The sequence below is a fragment of the Mustela nivalis genome (genome assembly GCF_964662115.1).
Source record: "Mustela nivalis genome assembly, chromosome: 6".
Classification (NCBI taxonomy): Eukaryota; Metazoa; Chordata; class Mammalia; order Carnivora; family Mustelidae; genus Mustela; species Mustela nivalis.
The window spans coordinates 152,087,410-152,105,194 of record NC_139025.1 but is presented as its reverse complement, the minus strand read 5'-3'; the positions used below and the strand labels follow the sequence as shown (position 1 = coordinate 152,105,194).

Genomic DNA, 17,785 nt, shown 5'->3' with positions numbered 1-17,785 from the left:
TGTCCCTCCTCAGGACGCGGAGGTGCATCGAATCCCTCTAAAGGACAGGGGTCTCCTTTCCCGGGAAGGGGAGGGGGCGGGGATTTCCGAGAGTGGGGGCGGGCCCAGACCCCGCGGCACAGCCCCGCCCCCTCCGTGGACACGCCCTCCGCTCCGCACGCCCCGGTGCCTTTAAGAGCCTCACGGCGCGGCGCTGATTGATAAATCCGCGCGCTGCCTCCGCTCGCGCAGATTGCGGCCTCTGCGGAGCCCGGCCTGCGCTCGCTTCCTCGGCCCCAGCCTCCGCCCCGGCGAAGCGCTCTGCCCGGCAGCCCCATGTCGGCCGCCCCCGCCTACGGCGAGGACAAGGGCGGCTCCGCCGGCCCGGGGGAGCCCGAGTACGGCCACGACCCGGCGAGCGGCGGCATCTTCTCCTCCGACTACAAGCGGTGAGGGAGCCCGCGGCGCGCCGGCACCATGGACAGCGCCCCGGCCGCGCCGACCGGAAGCCCGCCCTGCCCCCTCCCGCGGCGGCCGGGCCCCGGACCCCCCCTCCCCCGCGCCGGCGCCCGGCGCCAAGACCCAGCCGGGACCCCGGGAGGGGCTGCAGGCCGGCGGGGAGGGGCCGGCCCTCCCGCCCGGGCGTGCCTGGTCTGCGGGTTTGCACTACAGGTTCCCCGCCGATTTCGCGCGGGCGAGCCGGCTCCAGAAGGTCGCGGGGGAAGGGTCAGCGTCCCTGAGCTTGAGTCTGGGGCCTGTCTGGGAAGGCCCGCGCTGGGGCCCTCGGAACCTCGCAGGCCTGGCCCCTCCTACAAATCCATTTACCTCATTCTGGCCCCGCGCTCGCGCCCCCATCTCCTCCCATCTTGCCGGTGCTCACCCACTCCTGCTTCCCACCTTGACCCTAGAGATCTGCCCCACCTGGACCGCCTACCCTTCTACCACCAAACCCCCACCTTCGGCTCACTCGTTGGTCCTTTCGTCTGTTTGTAAATCCTGAAATAAGCATTTGTAAGGGGCTGCTGTGTCCATTCTCCTCCTAGTCCCTGTGAATACAGGCGTGAACCTGAGACAGCCCTCGGTCCTCGTCTTCTGGCTGCTCTAGAGGAGAGCACAGGGGAAGAATCCGTATTACAGGAGCGTCAGAGGGATGCTAGGAGCTGGTCCCTATCCGTGGAGGACAGAGGGAGGGGAGAGAGAGGGATGTTCCAGGCAGAGGAAAGAGCCTGTAGGGAGGTGGGGAGCCAGGTCACGCGTGTTGTAGGTGCTAATACAATATGGCCCGAATCGTGTGCAAGCCCCAGGAGTGACCAGAAATGAGGGTTGGGAGGATGCCAAGGGCTCACCAAGAGCAGGTGATCTCAGACTGGCGTTTTAGAAGGATTCTCGGCTGGATTGGGGAGAAGGCGTTGGGGGTATGCTGGTTTGAGCAGGAGACAAGGGAGGGGGACGGGAGGGTAGTCTAGACTGTGGGAGGGGCAGAGGATTTGAGGACCTCTGAGGCAGTAGAAGTCACAGACCTGATGCTTAACGGTGGGGAGAAGATAAGGGTAATACTCAGGTCACTATTTCTTGTAACTGGATAGATGGTAGCACCGTACAATGTTATTGGAAATAAAGACGTTACAAGCAAGTTGGTGAAAATAATGTTGAGCCCAGCTTTTGACAGACTGTAAGCTCTGAGGGATATATTCAAGCCTATTAGGTAGCTGGGATTGCAGGAGAGATTATTAACATATGCATTAATCAAAGCCATAGAAGGAAGTTAAGGTAACTCAGGGAGAGTTGATGAAATGCATGCAGAAAGTGCAGAGATGAACTGGGAAGATGCAGACGTTAGGCACGACCAGAATGCAGGGGAAAGTGTTTGAAGGTGCTTGAGGAAAAGTAAACCAAAGACAGGAGGAAAACCGAATGTGCTTTCAAGACGGAGGAGGCCACCAGCAAGGTCAACACAGACAAGGGAAAGAAATCATGACTGTTGGTTTGACAAAGAGCAGGTCAACCCCGCTCTGCTCCCCACCTCCTGTCCTGGGGGATGAGTCTGGCCAAGTCCGAAGAGGGGGAGCTAGATAATTTTTCCCCAGCATTCTATATGAGCAATGTTAAACAAACAGAAAAATTGAGTGCGTGATACAAGGAGTACCAGAATATCCACCATCTCCATCCAACCACTGTTGACATTCTGCCATATTTGGTTTGTATAACCCTCTAGCCATCAGCAGTTTTGGCTGAACCACGTAAGTTCCAGACGTCACGGCCCCTCAGCCCTAAATTCTTATCAGCGTCTAAAACCAGTGACAGTGAGTAGAGAAGCAAATAAGAGGTGAATAGATCAAACACAGCAAATGGGAAATTTGCTTTCTGGAAGTTTGTGAAGGGGAGAGAAAAAAAGTTGCCTGAGGAGATCAGTGGTTCGAGAAGGTTTGTTTATTTTATTTGTGCTGTTATTTTTTTATTTATTATCAGGATGGGAGAGCAAGTCTAACTGCTGTTGGGGGGAGCGGGTAGTGTGGGAGAGGCTGAAGGGAACTGAAGGCTTGGCGGCCCCTGGGGTAGTGGGAGGCGAGGCGCACAGAGCTGGGGGGAGGGTGGAGCTGGCTTTGACGAGGACTGCTGCCCCGGGGGGGGGGGGGGGGGGCAGGACGAGAGGCGAGGCAGGTGTTGGGGATTTTGTCTGGGGCCTTTCATTTGCTGTGAGAAGCAGGTGGCGAAGCTCTGAGAGCAAGAGAGCAAGGCTGTGGGTGGGGATTTGAGGCACATCAAGGGGGTCTGAAATGCAGCAAATAAAGCCAGCTACTCCTGGCAGGGTAGGGGCAGCACGGACAGGAGGGCCAGGGGTGTGAGTGAGAGAGCGGCTGGAGCCAGGGGGCAGAACCCCCTGGGCCGGGGAGGGAGGAAGTAGAGATCAGAGAAGGCCCATAGGAAGGATGGAATCGAGGACCTGGCTCTGGGGTCGGGTCAGAGTGGGCAGGAGGTGCTCAGGATTTCTGAGGAAGAGCAGTTCTAGGGAGGCCGAGGTCCAGATGTGGCCGGAGAGTGGAGGTGAGGAGGGCGTCCCTCCCCTCTGTCTGGATCAGCTCTCCCCTGCCCCACTTACCCCCTGGCCAGAGATTGGGGTGTCTTAGTCCCCACTCCCTACCTTCCTCCCCCTCTTGAGTCCTGTCTCTGAGCAGTGAAAAGGAAACCAGAGCCTCCTTCCCTGCCCGTGTCTGGTTTCCGAGTTTCGGGGGCGGGCCGTCTAGGACAGCGACAGGCGTCCCTGGCTCCCGGGTCAGCTCAGTCTCATCTCAGAACAGGACCTGGCGGTGCCCAATGCAGCGGTTCCTGCAGCTCCCGGGGGCCGCGGGGAGGGCGGGGGGCAGAGGGGCCTGTGGGGCTGACCAGGAGGCCGCCAGCCCCGTGCTGGGCCCTGAAGGCGGGCCCCCACCTTGGTACCAGGCCTTGCAGCCCGAGGAGCTGCGGTGGCTGCAGGCCCCGGAGGAAGACACAGCCCCGGAAGCGCCCCCGGAGGGACCCTGCCCAGAGCCTGGCCAGAGTCAGGGTCAGAGCCAGAGCCAGAGCCAGCTGCTGAGGTACAGAGGACTCCTGGGGACCCTCTCCCGACGCTGGGAAGGAAGCGGTGGGCAGCCGCTGCTCTCAGCTCAGACTCTTCCCCATCCCAGCTCCTCAGGAGGAGGACCCAGCTGGGATTTAGGGTCCTGAGGGCAGGGGGAGGTGTCAGGGGCACAGTGTGGGGGCTGAGGGCATGAGGGGGCTGAACTTAACTCCGGCAGCTCTCAGGGAGAGGGATAATGTTGTGATCCGACCTTGACCTGTCCCCCCCCCCATCCCCGGTCCTGGCTCAGGTGGGCTCCAGGGGAGGTTCTGAGACAGGCTAAGGCCCACCTGGTAGATTGGGGTTTGGGTGGTGAGAGGGAGGAAGGTGTATATCAAGGGGGCGGTGAGCACGGCTGGCCTCAGTGCCAGGTTCTGCCCCCTGCCTGGCCCCTGGAGAGTTCCTCAGGCCAGGCCAGGGGACAGGTCAGAGTAAAGGCGGTGTAAGGGGATCTGACCACGGGAGGCTGGAGTTTCCAGGCTTCAGAGCCTCGCTGTGTATCCCTCGCTTCCTCTCCCTCTTGGGCACACAAGCTGGTGCTATGAAGACGTGGGGCCCGGAGTGGGCCCATCCTAGGAGGGAGCTGCTGTCTGTTAGTGGGCATTGGGGGGTCCTGCTCTGTGTGCTGTCTACCCCCAGTCCCTCTGCTCCCTCAGTTCCCCTGGGCCTGGCCCGGAGCCTCCAGGGCCTGGGGTGCAGGCACTAGGCCAGGAGGCTGGGGCGGTATGGGCACTGCAGCGGTGCCCTGGGGCATTTGACAGGGGCCTGTGGCATTTCTGGGAGTGGCGAGGACGCCGGGGCGTGAGGCAGTCTGCTTTAGAGAACACCCAGAGCGAAAGGGGACCCGGCAAACTCTGGCTGCTCCCGGGGAGGTCGACCCAGGCTGACCCCTCAGAAGGAGGCCAAAGGATCCATGAGGCTGTGTGTGTTTGATCCTAGAAGCCTCAATTCATCCAGAATCTCAACCAGGAGTCCGCTGGACACTGGGGAATGAGCCTGGAGTGACAGTTCTGTCCAAGGGAGTCTGTGTACGTGGTGTGTGGCGGGGGAGGCATGGGGGGCTGCGTTGTGTGGGTTGTGAGTGTCTAGATGAGGGCGTGGCAGAGAACGGAGGTCTTGTGGGTGGGTTTCTCTGGGGGCTGTGGGTGTGTGTCTGCAGAAGGCTTTTGTGGGCGTGGGTGGGTTTGCGTCTGAATTGTGTGTGTCTGGGGTGCAGCTGTGTCTGTGGTGGGGGTGGGCATGTCTATGGAGGGAGATGTGGGGGACATATAGGAGTGTGTGTGGTACGTGTGTGGATGGTGCCGGTGGGGGCGGGGGGTGTTGCGTGTGTAGGTGTTGGTGACGTGTGAGTTGACCGTGAGGTGTACGTGTGGAAGGACCTGGCAGTTCAGTGGTGGGCGTTTGTCCCCTGGGGACACTGAGGCCCGGCTTTCCCTCCCCTCCCCCGCGCCGCAGCTGCAGTGCTGTCCACGCGCGGCTGCGCGGTCTGTCCCTCTTCCTCTGAGCTCTGCCCCTTGGGAACTGACCTTCAGGTGTGTGTTTGGGGGAGTGAGAGGACCCTCTGGTTTGGGGGGTATCCCCCACGTGAGGGAATTTTAGATCAACACGGCTGGGGCTGCACATCTTTGGCCTTCATGTGAAGCTAGCAAATCCTCTGTGTTCTGGAAAGCCTCATCTTTCTACTTCGCTTTCCTTCAGAAAATCTGTTCAGGAAAGACACTTCCTAAAAGCCTTGGAACATCCATCTCTAAGCCCCACTTCTGTCCTTTCGGCACGTGTGGAGGTGCGCAGGTGTTCTTGCAGGATGCAGCAGGAGCGCGGCAGCCGTCCCGTCTTTTCCCCTGAGCCTCCGTCCTTACGCATCTCCCTGCAGCAGCATCACACGTGCCTGCCTGTGACCATCGTCCTGCTCTTCCCTGCTCTCACTGCTCCCCCAACTTCTGATTTTCTATTGTTTCTAAATGTTTCACTGCTTTTTAATTTCTACCGTTGATGATTCCTTTCTAGCCCGGGTCACAAGCTATGGGTTATCAGAGTATCGTCTGGGAGAGGAGAGAACCGTGCAGGACCCCACACACAGCTGCTCACCACATTTTGGAACTGTTTTGGTGACACATGAGCACATCAGTTGTCCCACAACTGTATCAGCTGTGTACAGACACATTTTTTCCCATGCTCCACTGAGCATGGTTGGGCAGGTTGTTCACTGCACAAGGGTACCTGGCCAAGGAATACCAGACTGTACTCTACTCATGGATTGGGGAGCTACAGCTCAGGGCTATGTCTACTTGGGAGGGCAAGCAGAGGGTGGCTATGCTTGCGGCAGCCGTGACAGTGAATGCTGGATGTAGACCTTAAATTGATATCAGTATTTCATTTTGAATATTAAATTTTAATTTGCCACATCCCCAATATTTTCCTTTCTGTTGCTATTGTAGACTGGATTGTGTCCCCTTCAAATTCCTGTGTTGGAATCCTAACCCCCAGTACCTCAGAATATGACTGTATTTGGAGAAGGGGTCTTTAAAGAGGTGATTATGTTCAAATGAGGTCTTTAGGGCTCCAATCCAGTCTGACTGGTGTCCTTATAAGAAGAGGAAATTTGGACATAGGGACACACAGGGGTGGGGAGACTCTGTGCAGATATAGGAAGACAGACATCCACAAGCCAAGGGGCGAGGACTCCGAAGAAACCACGTCCGCTGACACCATCTCAGACTTCTAGCCTCTAAAATTGTGAGAAAATCAATTTAGGTTGTTTAAGCCACCTGGTGGGTGATGCTTTGTCACAGCAGCCCTAGCAAACAAATACAGTTGCCCTATTTTTTTTTCTTTAATGTAATTTCATATATATCAAAGTTAAAAAAAAAATTAAACCTTAGCCACCTGGTTACTGATAACTTTATGACCTTGGAAAGAAGAATTTCCCCTTCCACTTCTATGTTTAAGAATCATTTCACAATTCATCACAGATGTGGAGTTTCTTTTGGCCTGAGATGCCAAATGTGGACCAGCTCAATGCTTTGCTGCACAGCAGCTGTCCCAGCAGCATGCATGTGCAGGAAGGAAAGGTTCTTCCTTCCACTGGTGGGTTACTTGTTCCTAATGTACCAATTCAGACCTATTGATGAAATCGTCCCCTAGGACCTTTGACTTTGTTTTTAGACTGGTACCATGGAGTTTTTGTCATTGCCCTGTTTTGTATTTGCAGCTCCCAGAGGGTGAGCTGCCTGTCATTACCCCATTGTTCCCTTCTTCCCCAAATTATTCTTTGGAGCTCCAGGCAAATTTTGCTGCCATGTCAGGAAGTTTGACAAAATGCCTTCATTGAAATTTCCCTGGACAGTGCATGGAATTTATGTATTGGCCTGAGGAAGACCCCTTTTCCTTTCAGCCGTGTGCCGGGGTCATTTATTCAAATCTTCATTTATTTCTCCCAGGACAGTTTTATAACTTCCTGGAATCCCCGTTGAATGTTCAGTGACAGCTCTGGCTTTTGTTCTGAGGGCATCTCAAGAGATTTCTGGAGCCCTGGGACCCGTCCAGTCCTGGGAGTTAGGTCAATCTGTGGAGTCCGGACCCAGGAACACACCTGGGCTGGGGCAAGAACATTCTGTCCCTGTTTGGACACTGACTGCTTCCCATGAGCTCCAGAGCTTTCCCTTCTCTCCAACTGGCCATTTTCTGGGTGGGGCCCCTACTTTTGGTACCCCAGACCTTTGCTCTTCCAGCTCTGGGTCCCCACCTGTAGGGGTTTCCTAGGGATGCCGTAACACAGAGCCCCAGAGTGCGTCGCTCAGAACAAGTGTGTTGTCTCACAGTCAGAGGCTGGCAGGCCAGAAGGCAGGTCTGCAGGGCCACGCTCCCTCTGAAACCTGCGGAGGGATCCTTGCCCCTTCTTGGCTTCTGGCGGTTTCTTGGCAATCCCTGGTGTTCCTTGACGTGGAGGTGGATCACCCCAACTCTCTGCCTTCACCTGGCATCCCTTGCGTCTCTCTGTCCACATGGCCACCTTCTGAGAAGAACACCAGAAACACCGCGTCAGCCATACTCCCGTGTGACTTCCTCCTCATTACAACTGTGGCAGCCGTTTCCAAAGAGGGTCACCTTCTGGGGTCCTCGGGGTTAGGACTTCAACATCTCTTTGGAGGGGGACCCAGATCAGCCCGTACCATGGGCTGGCCCCCGTTTCTCCCGACCCCGGTTCCCCTGCCCAGGTCCCTTCTTCCTGCCTGGCTCTGGACGGGTGCCCCCTGCTGACCTCCCGTGCCTCCCGCACCCGCCAGGCATGACGACCTGAAGGAGATGCTGGACACCAACAAGGATTCCCTCAAGCTGGAGGCCATGAAGAGGATCGTGGCTGTGAGTGAGGGAGGCGACCTCGGGGTGGGGGGCAGGGATCAGAGAGCAGCTCCCCTCGGCTCCCTGCGGACCTTCCGTGGTAAGCGTGGGCCTCCCCGCTTTTCCTCCCCCTCCCTTGGCCCCACGCCCCAGATGATCGCCCGGGGAAAGAACGCCTCCGACCTGTTCCCCGCCGTGGTGAAGAACGTGGCCTGCAAGAACATAGAGGTGAGCGCCTCCCGGGAGGGGTCCCCACGCTCCCGCTAGTTGGGGTGAGGAGGACAGTGCAGCCCCCCGGGCCGGGCTTGCTCAGAGCGCTCTCGGTTCAGGAGAAGTCACTGTTTGCGTGGGCCCGAGCGGAGGACCTGGGCACACCGGGGACGCTCCCCCGCCACGGGAAGAATTGGTCCCCGGGACCACAGCCCGCGGGTGGTGACATCTCCTGGGGTGCGGGGGACGCGATCCCGCTGAGAAACTGCCCTCCCCAGGTGAAGAAGCTCGTGTACGTGTACCTGGTGCGCTACGCCGAGGAGCAGCAGGACCTGGCCTTGCTGTCCATCTCTACCTTCCAGCGCGGCCTCAAGGTCAGAGGGGTCGTTTGCTCCCCTGTGCCAGAGGAGCAGCCCGGGAGAGGCCGGGGGCCAGGGGGGTAGGCTGGGGCCCCGGCCCTACCTTCCTGGAGTGGGGAGGGTCTGCGGCAGAGCAGAGAACCAGCGGGACCCTCAGCAGGGGGAGGCCAGCTCCCAAGGGTCGGGAGACGTGGGGCAGGTGCCCAGAGGCCCTGTCGCTCCTCCCCTGAAGAGCCTGTGCTGATGGCAGCCACGAAAAGGAACCACCGAGCCCCTGAACATGGAGAGCCCTGGGCTCCCTGCCCCTTGGTATAAAGGAATTGTGGCCACAGCCAGACACTCCTCCTTAAGTGAGGGGCCGGCTGACCGGGTTCCTCGCCTCTGCGGGTCACAGCCTTGGCACCAGCGGGGGCTCCTAGTCTGGGTTTCTGTGGAGAATAATGACTCTGGAATTCAGTGAGAAGGACAGAAGGGTTTGTTGAAAACAAATGAGCTCTACCCAGAGGAAAACAACAAAGTTCACCCCTTAGGAGAGCTGCCTCAGGCGTGTGTATGTGTGTGTCTGTGTGTGTGTGTGTTGGGTTCAAAGGTCAGGGCAGACGCCATAAACACATGACTGTCCATTTCCAGTGAGTTCAGTACAACTGGCCATTCCTCTAGCGTTGAAACAAGGTGATTAGGACCATTATACAATTAGAACAATCAGAAGCAATGATTAGAACCATTCATTTCCAGCAAGGATTCTCCCTTCTTTTGATCAATCCAGGCTGAGACTGTTTGCTTCCTTAGCAGCCCACATCTGTGGTTTGCTCAACTCAGACAGACTCCAGTGGGCAGTCAAATAATCTAGGTCTCCCTACATCCTGTCTTAATGCAGTTGGTCCCTAGGACCCCCATGAAACCCTATTATAGTTCATTTTATTGGTTTAGCACAGCATCCAGTTCAGGGTGACTGTAAATTTTAATTCTTGTCCTCCTGATTTTGCATCTTCCTCCAAGATGTTGATAAAGTGCACAGACTAGGCCAGCAGACTCAGTCCCACTGTGTATCATGTTTCCAGGAAGATGCCAGTCTGCTCATAAATCTTCCCCAAGTATGTTTGACCAAGATGTGGATCCACCTAACTATACAGTCAGCTGGCATTTTCTTACCTGGTTAGAAACGGTCTTATTCAATAGCAGAAGAACTTCTTAACACCCTTCATGTGCAAAGGGCTGTGGAGATACAGAGACAAAGCAGACATGAGTCCTGTTCTTCACATGCTTACATATGAAGTGAAACGAAAATGTTTCAATCATTCAGTGCATCAAAAATGGCCAGCCAGGGGCTACAAGACGCCCACCAATGCTTGCTGAAATCAAGATCCACAGTGTTGAAATCTACCAGCCTCCTTACCCTATTAAAAAGGAAAATCCTTTTTTTAGTAACTTCCTGTGAATCCATAATCATTTCCAAATACAAGGGAAAAAACAGGTTAGAGCCGTAGATAGGATATGATTTGACTCTGTGAAAATACAGACTCCTGCTTTTTATTTATTTATTTTTTTTAGGATTTTATTTATTAGACAGAGATCACAAGCAGGAAGAGAGGGAAGCGGGAGGGGGAGGAAGCAGGCTCCCCACTGAGCAGAGAGCCCAATGTGGGGCCCAATCCCAGGACCCTGGGATCATGACCTGAGCTGAAGGCAGAGGTTTTAACCCACTGAGCCACCCTGGTGCCCCCAGACTCCTGCTTTTTATTTATTTATTTGTTTGTTTGTTTATTTTAAAGATATATATTTTTTAAAGATTTTTATTTATTTATTTGACAGAGATGACAAGATGACAAGTAGGCAGAGAGGCAGGTAGACGGGGGGGGGGGGGGGGGGATGTAGGCTCCCTGCTGAGCAGAGAGCCCGATGCGGGGTTCAATCCCAGGACTCTTAGCCGAAGGCAGAGGCTTTAACCCACTGAGCCACCCAGGTGCCCCCAGACTCCTGTTTTTTTTTTTTTTTAAAGATTTTATTTATTTATTTGACAGAGAGAAATCACAAGTAGATGGAGAGGCAGGCAGAGAGAGAGAAAGGGAAGCAGGCTCTCTGCTGAGCAGGGAGCCCGATGTGGGACTCGATCCCAGGACTCTGAGATCATGACCTGAGCCGAAGGCAGCGGCTTAACCCACTGAGCCACCCAGGCGCCCAGACTCCTGGTTTTTAAATAAGGCTTCTAAACCATGTGTTTAAGAATCGCTGCTAGAATTTTGACAGGGATTACCATCACCGTGCCCTGTCATTTTGTGAATCTTCTCTTCCTCCGTTTTAGAACATCAAGAAGACACCTGTCTGTGTTTTGGCACCCCTCCCATTGTCCACCATTCTGTAAAGTTCACAGCAATTTACAGCCAGCGCAGCTGCTGTTGCTCTCTCATGATTGCAATGTACCATGTCTAAGGCTGTGCTCCCGTGTGCCCTGGAGGCGACAGGAGCAAAGAAGAGGCTCCTGTGCCCATCTGTTCTAAACACTGAAGGAAGAGGAAAAAGAGCAAATTCTGGGAGGTTGCTGGGGGGAAGGAGTATTAACGATGAGCTCTGCAAAGGAGGCCGGTTTGAATTTGCAGGCAGTCACCTCTGGCATAAATACAAAGACCTCCCCCACCCCAAATCCCACCCAAGGACCAGGAAGTGTTTCAGGAACTCTAGGTATCCTGGAAGATTTTCCCTCTTCCCAAAAAATGAAGCAGCGTACTGCCACAACTGTTGCGGTGTCAGATTTCTGCAGCGGGGATGAGAGTCAGTTCCCTCAAATGGTCCCCCTGCCCCTGGGGTCCCTAGGACTGGCACTTCATTCAGGGAGGCAGGAACTGCTGGTAGCTAGGGACAGTGAGTTCCACAGACACGGCCTTTCCGATCAGGCCACTGTGCTCTCTCAGGGCTCTGCCTCCACCTCTGCTCCTAGGACCCCAACCAGCTGATTCGTGCCAGTGCCCTCCGCGTCCTCTCTAGCATCCGGGTGCCCATCATCGTGCCCATCATGATGCTGGCCATCAAGGAAGCTGCCTCGGACATGTCACCCTATGTACGGAAGACAGCTGCTCACGCCATCCCTAAACTCTACAGGTACGCCCCCAACCTAGCCCTTCACTCCTCAGGGGGTGGCCCCAAGCCTCCAACCCCCCACCTCCCCGGGCTCTCCCAAGTCTTGCAAATCGCCCTTCTTCTCTTGTACTTGGGATGGTTTGAAACGGTTTGGGGAACTGCTAGAGATGGACAGTGTTGGTGGCAGCTCACACGTCTACCAGTAAGGTTGGGGTGGGGGTGGTGAGCACAGTGTGAGCAGATACTGGGAAGGCTGGGGAGGGCGGATCGCAAATCACAAACGTTTCTCCTTCAGTTTGGATTCTGACCAGAAGGACCAGCTGATTGAGGTCATTGAGAAGCTTCTGGCCGACAAGACCACGGTGTGTACATGGGCACACACGGGTGGGTGGTGGAAAGGAGGGGCCCAGAGGCCCTCTGCCCTTCCTGTTCACACTCTCTTGCCCCTGTCTGTTCCCCAGCTGGTGGCGGGCAGCGTGGTGATGGCCTTCGAGGAGGTCTGCCCAGAGCGCATCGACCTGATTCACAAGAACTACCGGAAACTCTGCAACCTGCTCATCGACGTGGAGGAGTGGGGCCAGGTGGTCATCATCAGCATGCTCACCCGCTACGCGCGCACGCAGTTCCTCAGCCCCACGCAGAACGTGAGTGGACCCCGCCCCCAGCAGCGCGGGGAGGAGGGCGGCCGGGAGGAGGCGCCCACTGCCCCCCACCCCCACCCCCGTCTCCGCCTAGGAATCCCTGCTGGAGGAGAACCCTGAGAAAGCCTTCTATGGCTCAGAAGAGGATGAGGCCAAGGGCCCGGGCTCGGAGGAGGCGGCCACCACAACAGTGCCGGCCCGAAAGCCCTACGTCATGGACCCCGACCACCGGCTGCTGCTGCGCAACACGAAGCCGCTGCTGCAGAGCCGCAGCGCCGCGGTGGTCATGGCGGTGGCACAGCTCTACTTCCACCTGGCGCCCAAGGCGGAGGTGGGCGTCATCGCCAAGGCGCTGGTGCGTCTGCTGCGCAGCCACAGGTGCGCCCCCCACCGACCGCCTGCCCCACCGGCAAGGGGAGGGGTGGCTGGGGGGGCAGCACCCCCACTCCCCGCGGGCTGACCTACATCCACCCACGCTGCCCATTTCCGGAGGGGTAGGCAGGCCCTCCCAGCTTTTCTCCGACCCTGGGTGCACACGTCGTGCCCCACTCTTCCTCCCTACCCTCTCCCCGCCCCGTACTGACCCCGTTAGTGCCCACCCCCGACTGGCGCCCTCCCTTCCCTCCTATTTGGCCCACCTCCCTTCCCTCGGCTCTTTGTCCCTCGCCGGGCGGAGGGCCCAGGGTACCTCTGACCTGTCTCCCCGGTAGTGAGGTGCAGTACGTGGTGCTCCAGAACGTGGCCACCATGTCCATCAAGCGCCGGGTGAGCACGTCCTGCGTGGCGGTCGGGGAAGCGGCACCTGTGGGTGCGGGCGGCCCCGGGGACGGCAGGAGGGGGATGCCTTAGCCGGGCGGAGCGTGGGAAAGGGCAGACCCCAAGCGCAGGACGAGGAGCAGGGCCAGGACCCTGAGAGCCGCTGAGGGAGGAAAACCCAGAGAGAAAAGACACGGTCACGTCTGAGAGGGAGGTGGGAGGACAGGGCGGCGGCAGGAGGGAGTCTGTGCCTGGGGTCGGGAGAGCTGGGGAGCTCTGGGAATGAGGCCTGCTCGGGCTGCGAAGGAGCGCCCTGGGGCCGCCTCTCTCGCGCCAGGGTATGTTCGAGCCCTACCTGAAGAGCTTCTACATCAGATCCACGGACCCGACCCAGATCAAGATCCTGAAGGTGAGTGAGGCCGGCTTTCCGCCTCCCTCCTGCCCCCACCCACAAACCCGGACATCCGCAGTGGCCACCGTGGTTCCTGCCAGGTTCTGGGGCTGGGCCCAGGGCCACTGAGTCAGAAGTGTTTGCTCAGGAAGCTGGGCTGCGGGCAGTGCCTTGGCCTATCACCTGTTAAACCTCTACCGCTTTTCACATGTAAAGTAACCTGATTTTCATAATAAACTAAGGAAGCAGACATGGTCTTGGTAAAAATGTAGACCCAAGGTCCCTAGCGCAGAGTCAGTTCTGCTGACTCCAGAGTTCCTCCTTTGCCCCCACTGTGGTGTCCTGTCTTCCACCCACCATGTTCCTTTCCCCACACACCTACCCCCGTCAGGGGATCACACAAGCATACACCCACAGAAGTGTTGTCAGGAGCCCCTACCCACATTCCATTCCTGCTCTGCCTCCTCCTTACTGAGTAATTTCATTCAGTGGCAGTTAATCCCAACTCTGAACATCTACTACTTGTCAGTCACAGCTAGATCTCAGGGTACGAGAGATGGCAGACTCATCAGACACTTTGCCCTTTGGAGCTTACAGTCTAGTGGAATGAGAGAAGACACTGAGCCGCTAACTGCAAAACAAATGTAAAAATCCATTTGAGAAATATGGTCAGAAAGAGAAGTGCAGAGAGCTGTCAGCACAGAGAAGGAGGCCCTGGTCTAGTCTGGTGCCAAGGAGGCTTTCCTCCAGGAGGTGAGGCTTGAGCTGAGGCCTGAGAAATGAACGCGAATTGTCTAGGCGAATGCAGGGACAGGAATGGCAGGAACTGCTTCACAGGGAGGAAACAGTATATGCAAAGGCCCTGAGGCAGGAAGAGGTCTGACAAAAAGCCAGTATGACTGGGGCATGGAGGGTAAGGGGGAGAGCACTGTGAGGACAGAGGTAGACAGCAATTGGCTCGTGGAGTTTTATAGGCCATGGTACGGATGTTGCCCTTTATCCTAAAAGCAATAGGATGCTTTGTTTTCAGTGGAGGTGGAGGGTGACATGCTCATGCTGTCTATCCGCGAACTCAGGGAATCCATTTAGGGAGCAAACGGGTCTTTCTGCATTTTGGACAAGTTTTACAGTCTGTTATTTCCTTCATCAGTTTAAGGATGATGCAGGGCTGCCCGTAGGATTATTTCCCAGCCTGGGAAGTGTGTTTGGGACCAGGGGTTGTTGAAATACACAAAGCGCACTGGCCATCCTGCCCATTTTTTTTGCCTCCCCACAGCTGGAGGTGTTGACCAACCTGGCCAATGAGACCAACATCCCTACTGTCCTGCGGGAGTTCCAGGTACGGGCCAGGCCCAGCTCCCGGGGAGGGACCCCGGAGAGTTGCCTGGAAGCTCCTGGTGCTCAGTGACAATCGTCCTGAGAGGCCACTATTCTCTTCAGAGCCAGAAGTAGAGAAATGGTTGTCTTACACCCCCTCCCAGTGTCTTCTGGTGGCTGTGGGCCTGGGAATCACTGTGGAATGGGGAAGAGGGTTGCTCCCTCCAGAGTTTTGTCTCTGGCATGACAAGTCATTGAATGAGGGGTGACAGCCTTCCTGGAAGGCCACTCTCAGGCCTGCAGAATCATGGGGAAGGGGGTCACGGCCAGCAGGGGTCACTCTGTTGTGGTGTCCCACAGACCTATATCCGCAGCATGGACAAGGACTTCGTAGCAGCCACGATCCAGGCCATTGGGCGCTGTGCAACTAACATCGGCCGAGTCCGTGACACCTGCCTCAATGGCCTGGTGCAGCTGCTGTCTAACCGTGACGGTCAGTGCTGGTCTGCGTGTCTGCCTTTGATGAGCGGAGGGCGTCTGACAGACAGGCCTGTCTGTCCGGGCATGATGCATGTTCGTCTGTCCATCCACCTCAGCGTCTAAGTGTGGCCACATCTCTGAGAGCCACTGGAGGAGTGCAGGGGGCCGTGGAGGAGGGCTGAGGGTCTGGGAGCGGGGCAGGCGCGTGCACTCCCCCGCGCGCGGCCGCCTCACCACCCGGGGCCCACATGCTCACTTCCCGGCTGGCAGAGCTGGTGGTGGCAGAGTCCGTGGTTGTCATCAAGAAGCTGCTGCAGATGCAGCCGGCACAGCACGGCGAGATCATCAAACACCTGGCCAAGCTCACGGACAACATCCAGGTGAGGGCGTGCCTCCACTTGCCCTTTCATCCCAGCCTCCTCCGTGATTCCTTCCTCCCCAGCCTTAACAAAATCAGCTTCCATACCTTCCATCCAGGCTCTGAAAGGACCACAGGTAGAAAGAGGGGGGACCAGGTGACCCTCACGGGTTGCCCAAGCCTGGCTCTCCCCGCTGCGGGTCCCTTGCTGAGCTCCACGGCCTGAACCACGGCTCACATTTTCTCTGAAGCTCTGGCCGATGGACCTCGTGTTTTTCTCTTTGTCTTGTGACGTTAAAACTTTCGAATAAAGGCATCCCTTGAGCCCCCGGCCCGTTTCCCGAGGACCCCACTGTTCATTGGCCAGCACAGATGGGAGGCATGGCATTTGCTCAGCTGGCCACGTGCCCACCCGCACGTCCACACGTACCCGGGTCCTGACCGCTCCGGCACACCCGCAGGTGCCCATGGCCCGAGCCAGCATCCTGTGGCTCATCGGCGAGTACTGCGAGCACGTCCCCAAGATCGCACCTGACGTCCTGAGGAAAATGGCCAAGTCCTTCACGGCGGAGGAGGACATTGTCAAGCTGCAGGTCATCAATCTGGCAGCCAAGCTCTACCTGACCAACTCCAAGCAGGTGAGGAGGGAGAGGTAATCCCCGGACGCATACTGAGCCCCAGAAACAGCCCAGGCGGGAAGCTGGGACCCTCGCCAGGCAGCCGGGAACTCCAGCATCTCTTTCTGTTTGAAGACAGAGTTCAGGTCAAATGTCTAGTGTACCCGCAGGGTCCACAGCTACTCCAAGGGCTCAAGGGCCAGGAAGGATGGTGGACGGGGTCGAAGAGGCTCCCCTATGGGGCTGTGACGTCCGGTCTGCCCATGCGAGCGTTCCTCCCTGCTGCCTTGGGAACAGTAGGGCCGGACAGAACCACAGAGGGGTGGGCCTGAGGGAGGGGCCGGTGATGGTGGGCACTGGTGGGCACTCCTAGGAGGTGGGGTCTGTCCGTTCTCCCAAAGCATAGCTATGTTTGGCCAGTCTGTGCCGGGGACGTGAGGGTAAGTCTCTGCTTGGTCTGGGATGATACTGGTATATGTTGTGTTTCTCAAGGTTAAAGGTTATGGGAGGTACCATAGCCAAGTGAATGGCTCAGCTAGGCTGGTATATCAGGATAGTAAAAGCCTGGTACATGTCTAGCAAGCTGTGAGATGGTCCGAGGAGATTCTCCTAAGAATAAAGTGTTACGTGCAGAGTTCTCAAGGTGTCAGAGAGTCCAAGCACTATGGCAGTTCCCACACTCACTGGCCCTCTCAGTTAAGTGAGGTAGGGGGCCAAAGCCAGCCTGTTTTTGTAAATAAAGTTTTATTGGGACACAGCCATGTTCGTTTATTTGTTTATTACATATGGATAATTTTGTGCAACAACAGCAGAGTTGACAAGTTGTGAGAGCCCCTAGGGCCCACAGAACCCAAAATGGTTACTTTCTGTCCTTCCTAAAAAAAGCTGGGCGACCTGTAGAGCTGAGTGTCTGAGCAGGTGGCTTGGGTCAGCAGCGAGGCTGTACCCTGGAGATGGTGACATCCCCACCCGCCTGCAGGTGGCCTCTTTGCCGTCCCATCGCGTCTCCAGGCAGTGGCACTTGTGTCTTCAGTGGCTCCTTTGGTCCTTGGTGGCTTTGGTGGGTCCCAGGGACTAAGCTGGAGAGGCAGGGCCTTCAGGGGCTGGGACGCTGGTCAGGATTTGGAACAGGCAGCAGTCATGCGTGGAAGCAATGGTGGACAGGGTCTGTGACTGTCGGTGTCGAGGGAGAAACAGGCTGGAAAGCGAAACTGGACAGTGCACTCCCTGAGTGAATATTTGTGTGCCTCCTTTGTTCAGAGGGGAGGAAGGAACAGGCGGGAGGGCCGTTTGGAAAGATGAAGCCACATGGGTGGGAAGTCCCCCAGATGGGCTGAGCAGAACCCCTGAGCCCCAAGATGGTGATGGGTGATGTCCGCATGTTCCTGAAGGCTGCTGTGTCCCCATGGCATTGCCCCAAACTGTCACTGTGAGCTACGGTGCAGTTGCTCATTCCTTCTTTAACATAGATTTCTCCAGGGCTCACAGTGCCTGGCACCGCGGGGCTGTCCTCGAGCACGACCGTGGATGAGACGTGTTTACTGGCCTCCAAATGCTCCCAGCCAAGTAGGGGAAACAGTAGGAGACACAGGGCAGGAAGAACTGTAGCAGGGTTGGCGCAGAGTGTGGTTGTGGCCAGCTGAAGCCGTCTCCCAGACAGGAC

General features: G+C 56.8%; 1 protein-coding gene across 1 annotated transcript in view; it reads left to right on the top strand.

The window, feature by feature from the left end:
* The first annotated feature begins 146 nt into the window (after window positions 1-146).
* The window catches only part of AP3B2 (adaptor related protein complex 3 subunit beta 2), a 28,853-nt gene continuing 11,214 nt past the window's right edge, over window positions 147-17,785 (top strand). Inside the window, exons 1-14 of the mRNA XM_082736148.1 lie at window positions 147-428; window positions 7,864-7,939; window positions 8,072-8,146; window positions 8,407-8,502; window positions 11,423-11,583; window positions 11,858-11,924; window positions 12,024-12,206; window positions 12,298-12,581; window positions 12,914-12,968; window positions 13,297-13,368; window positions 14,627-14,689; window positions 15,028-15,160; window positions 15,418-15,527; window positions 15,967-16,143. Coding sequence (XP_082592274.1) covers window positions 316-428; window positions 7,864-7,939; window positions 8,072-8,146; window positions 8,407-8,502; window positions 11,423-11,583; window positions 11,858-11,924; window positions 12,024-12,206; window positions 12,298-12,581; window positions 12,914-12,968; window positions 13,297-13,368; window positions 14,627-14,689; window positions 15,028-15,160; window positions 15,418-15,527; window positions 15,967-16,143 — 1,665 coding nt within the window. The 5' untranslated portion in view covers window positions 147-315. The remainder of the gene's footprint in view (window positions 429-7,863; window positions 7,940-8,071; window positions 8,147-8,406; window positions 8,503-11,422; window positions 11,584-11,857; window positions 11,925-12,023; window positions 12,207-12,297; window positions 12,582-12,913; window positions 12,969-13,296; window positions 13,369-14,626; window positions 14,690-15,027; window positions 15,161-15,417; window positions 15,528-15,966; window positions 16,144-17,785) is intronic.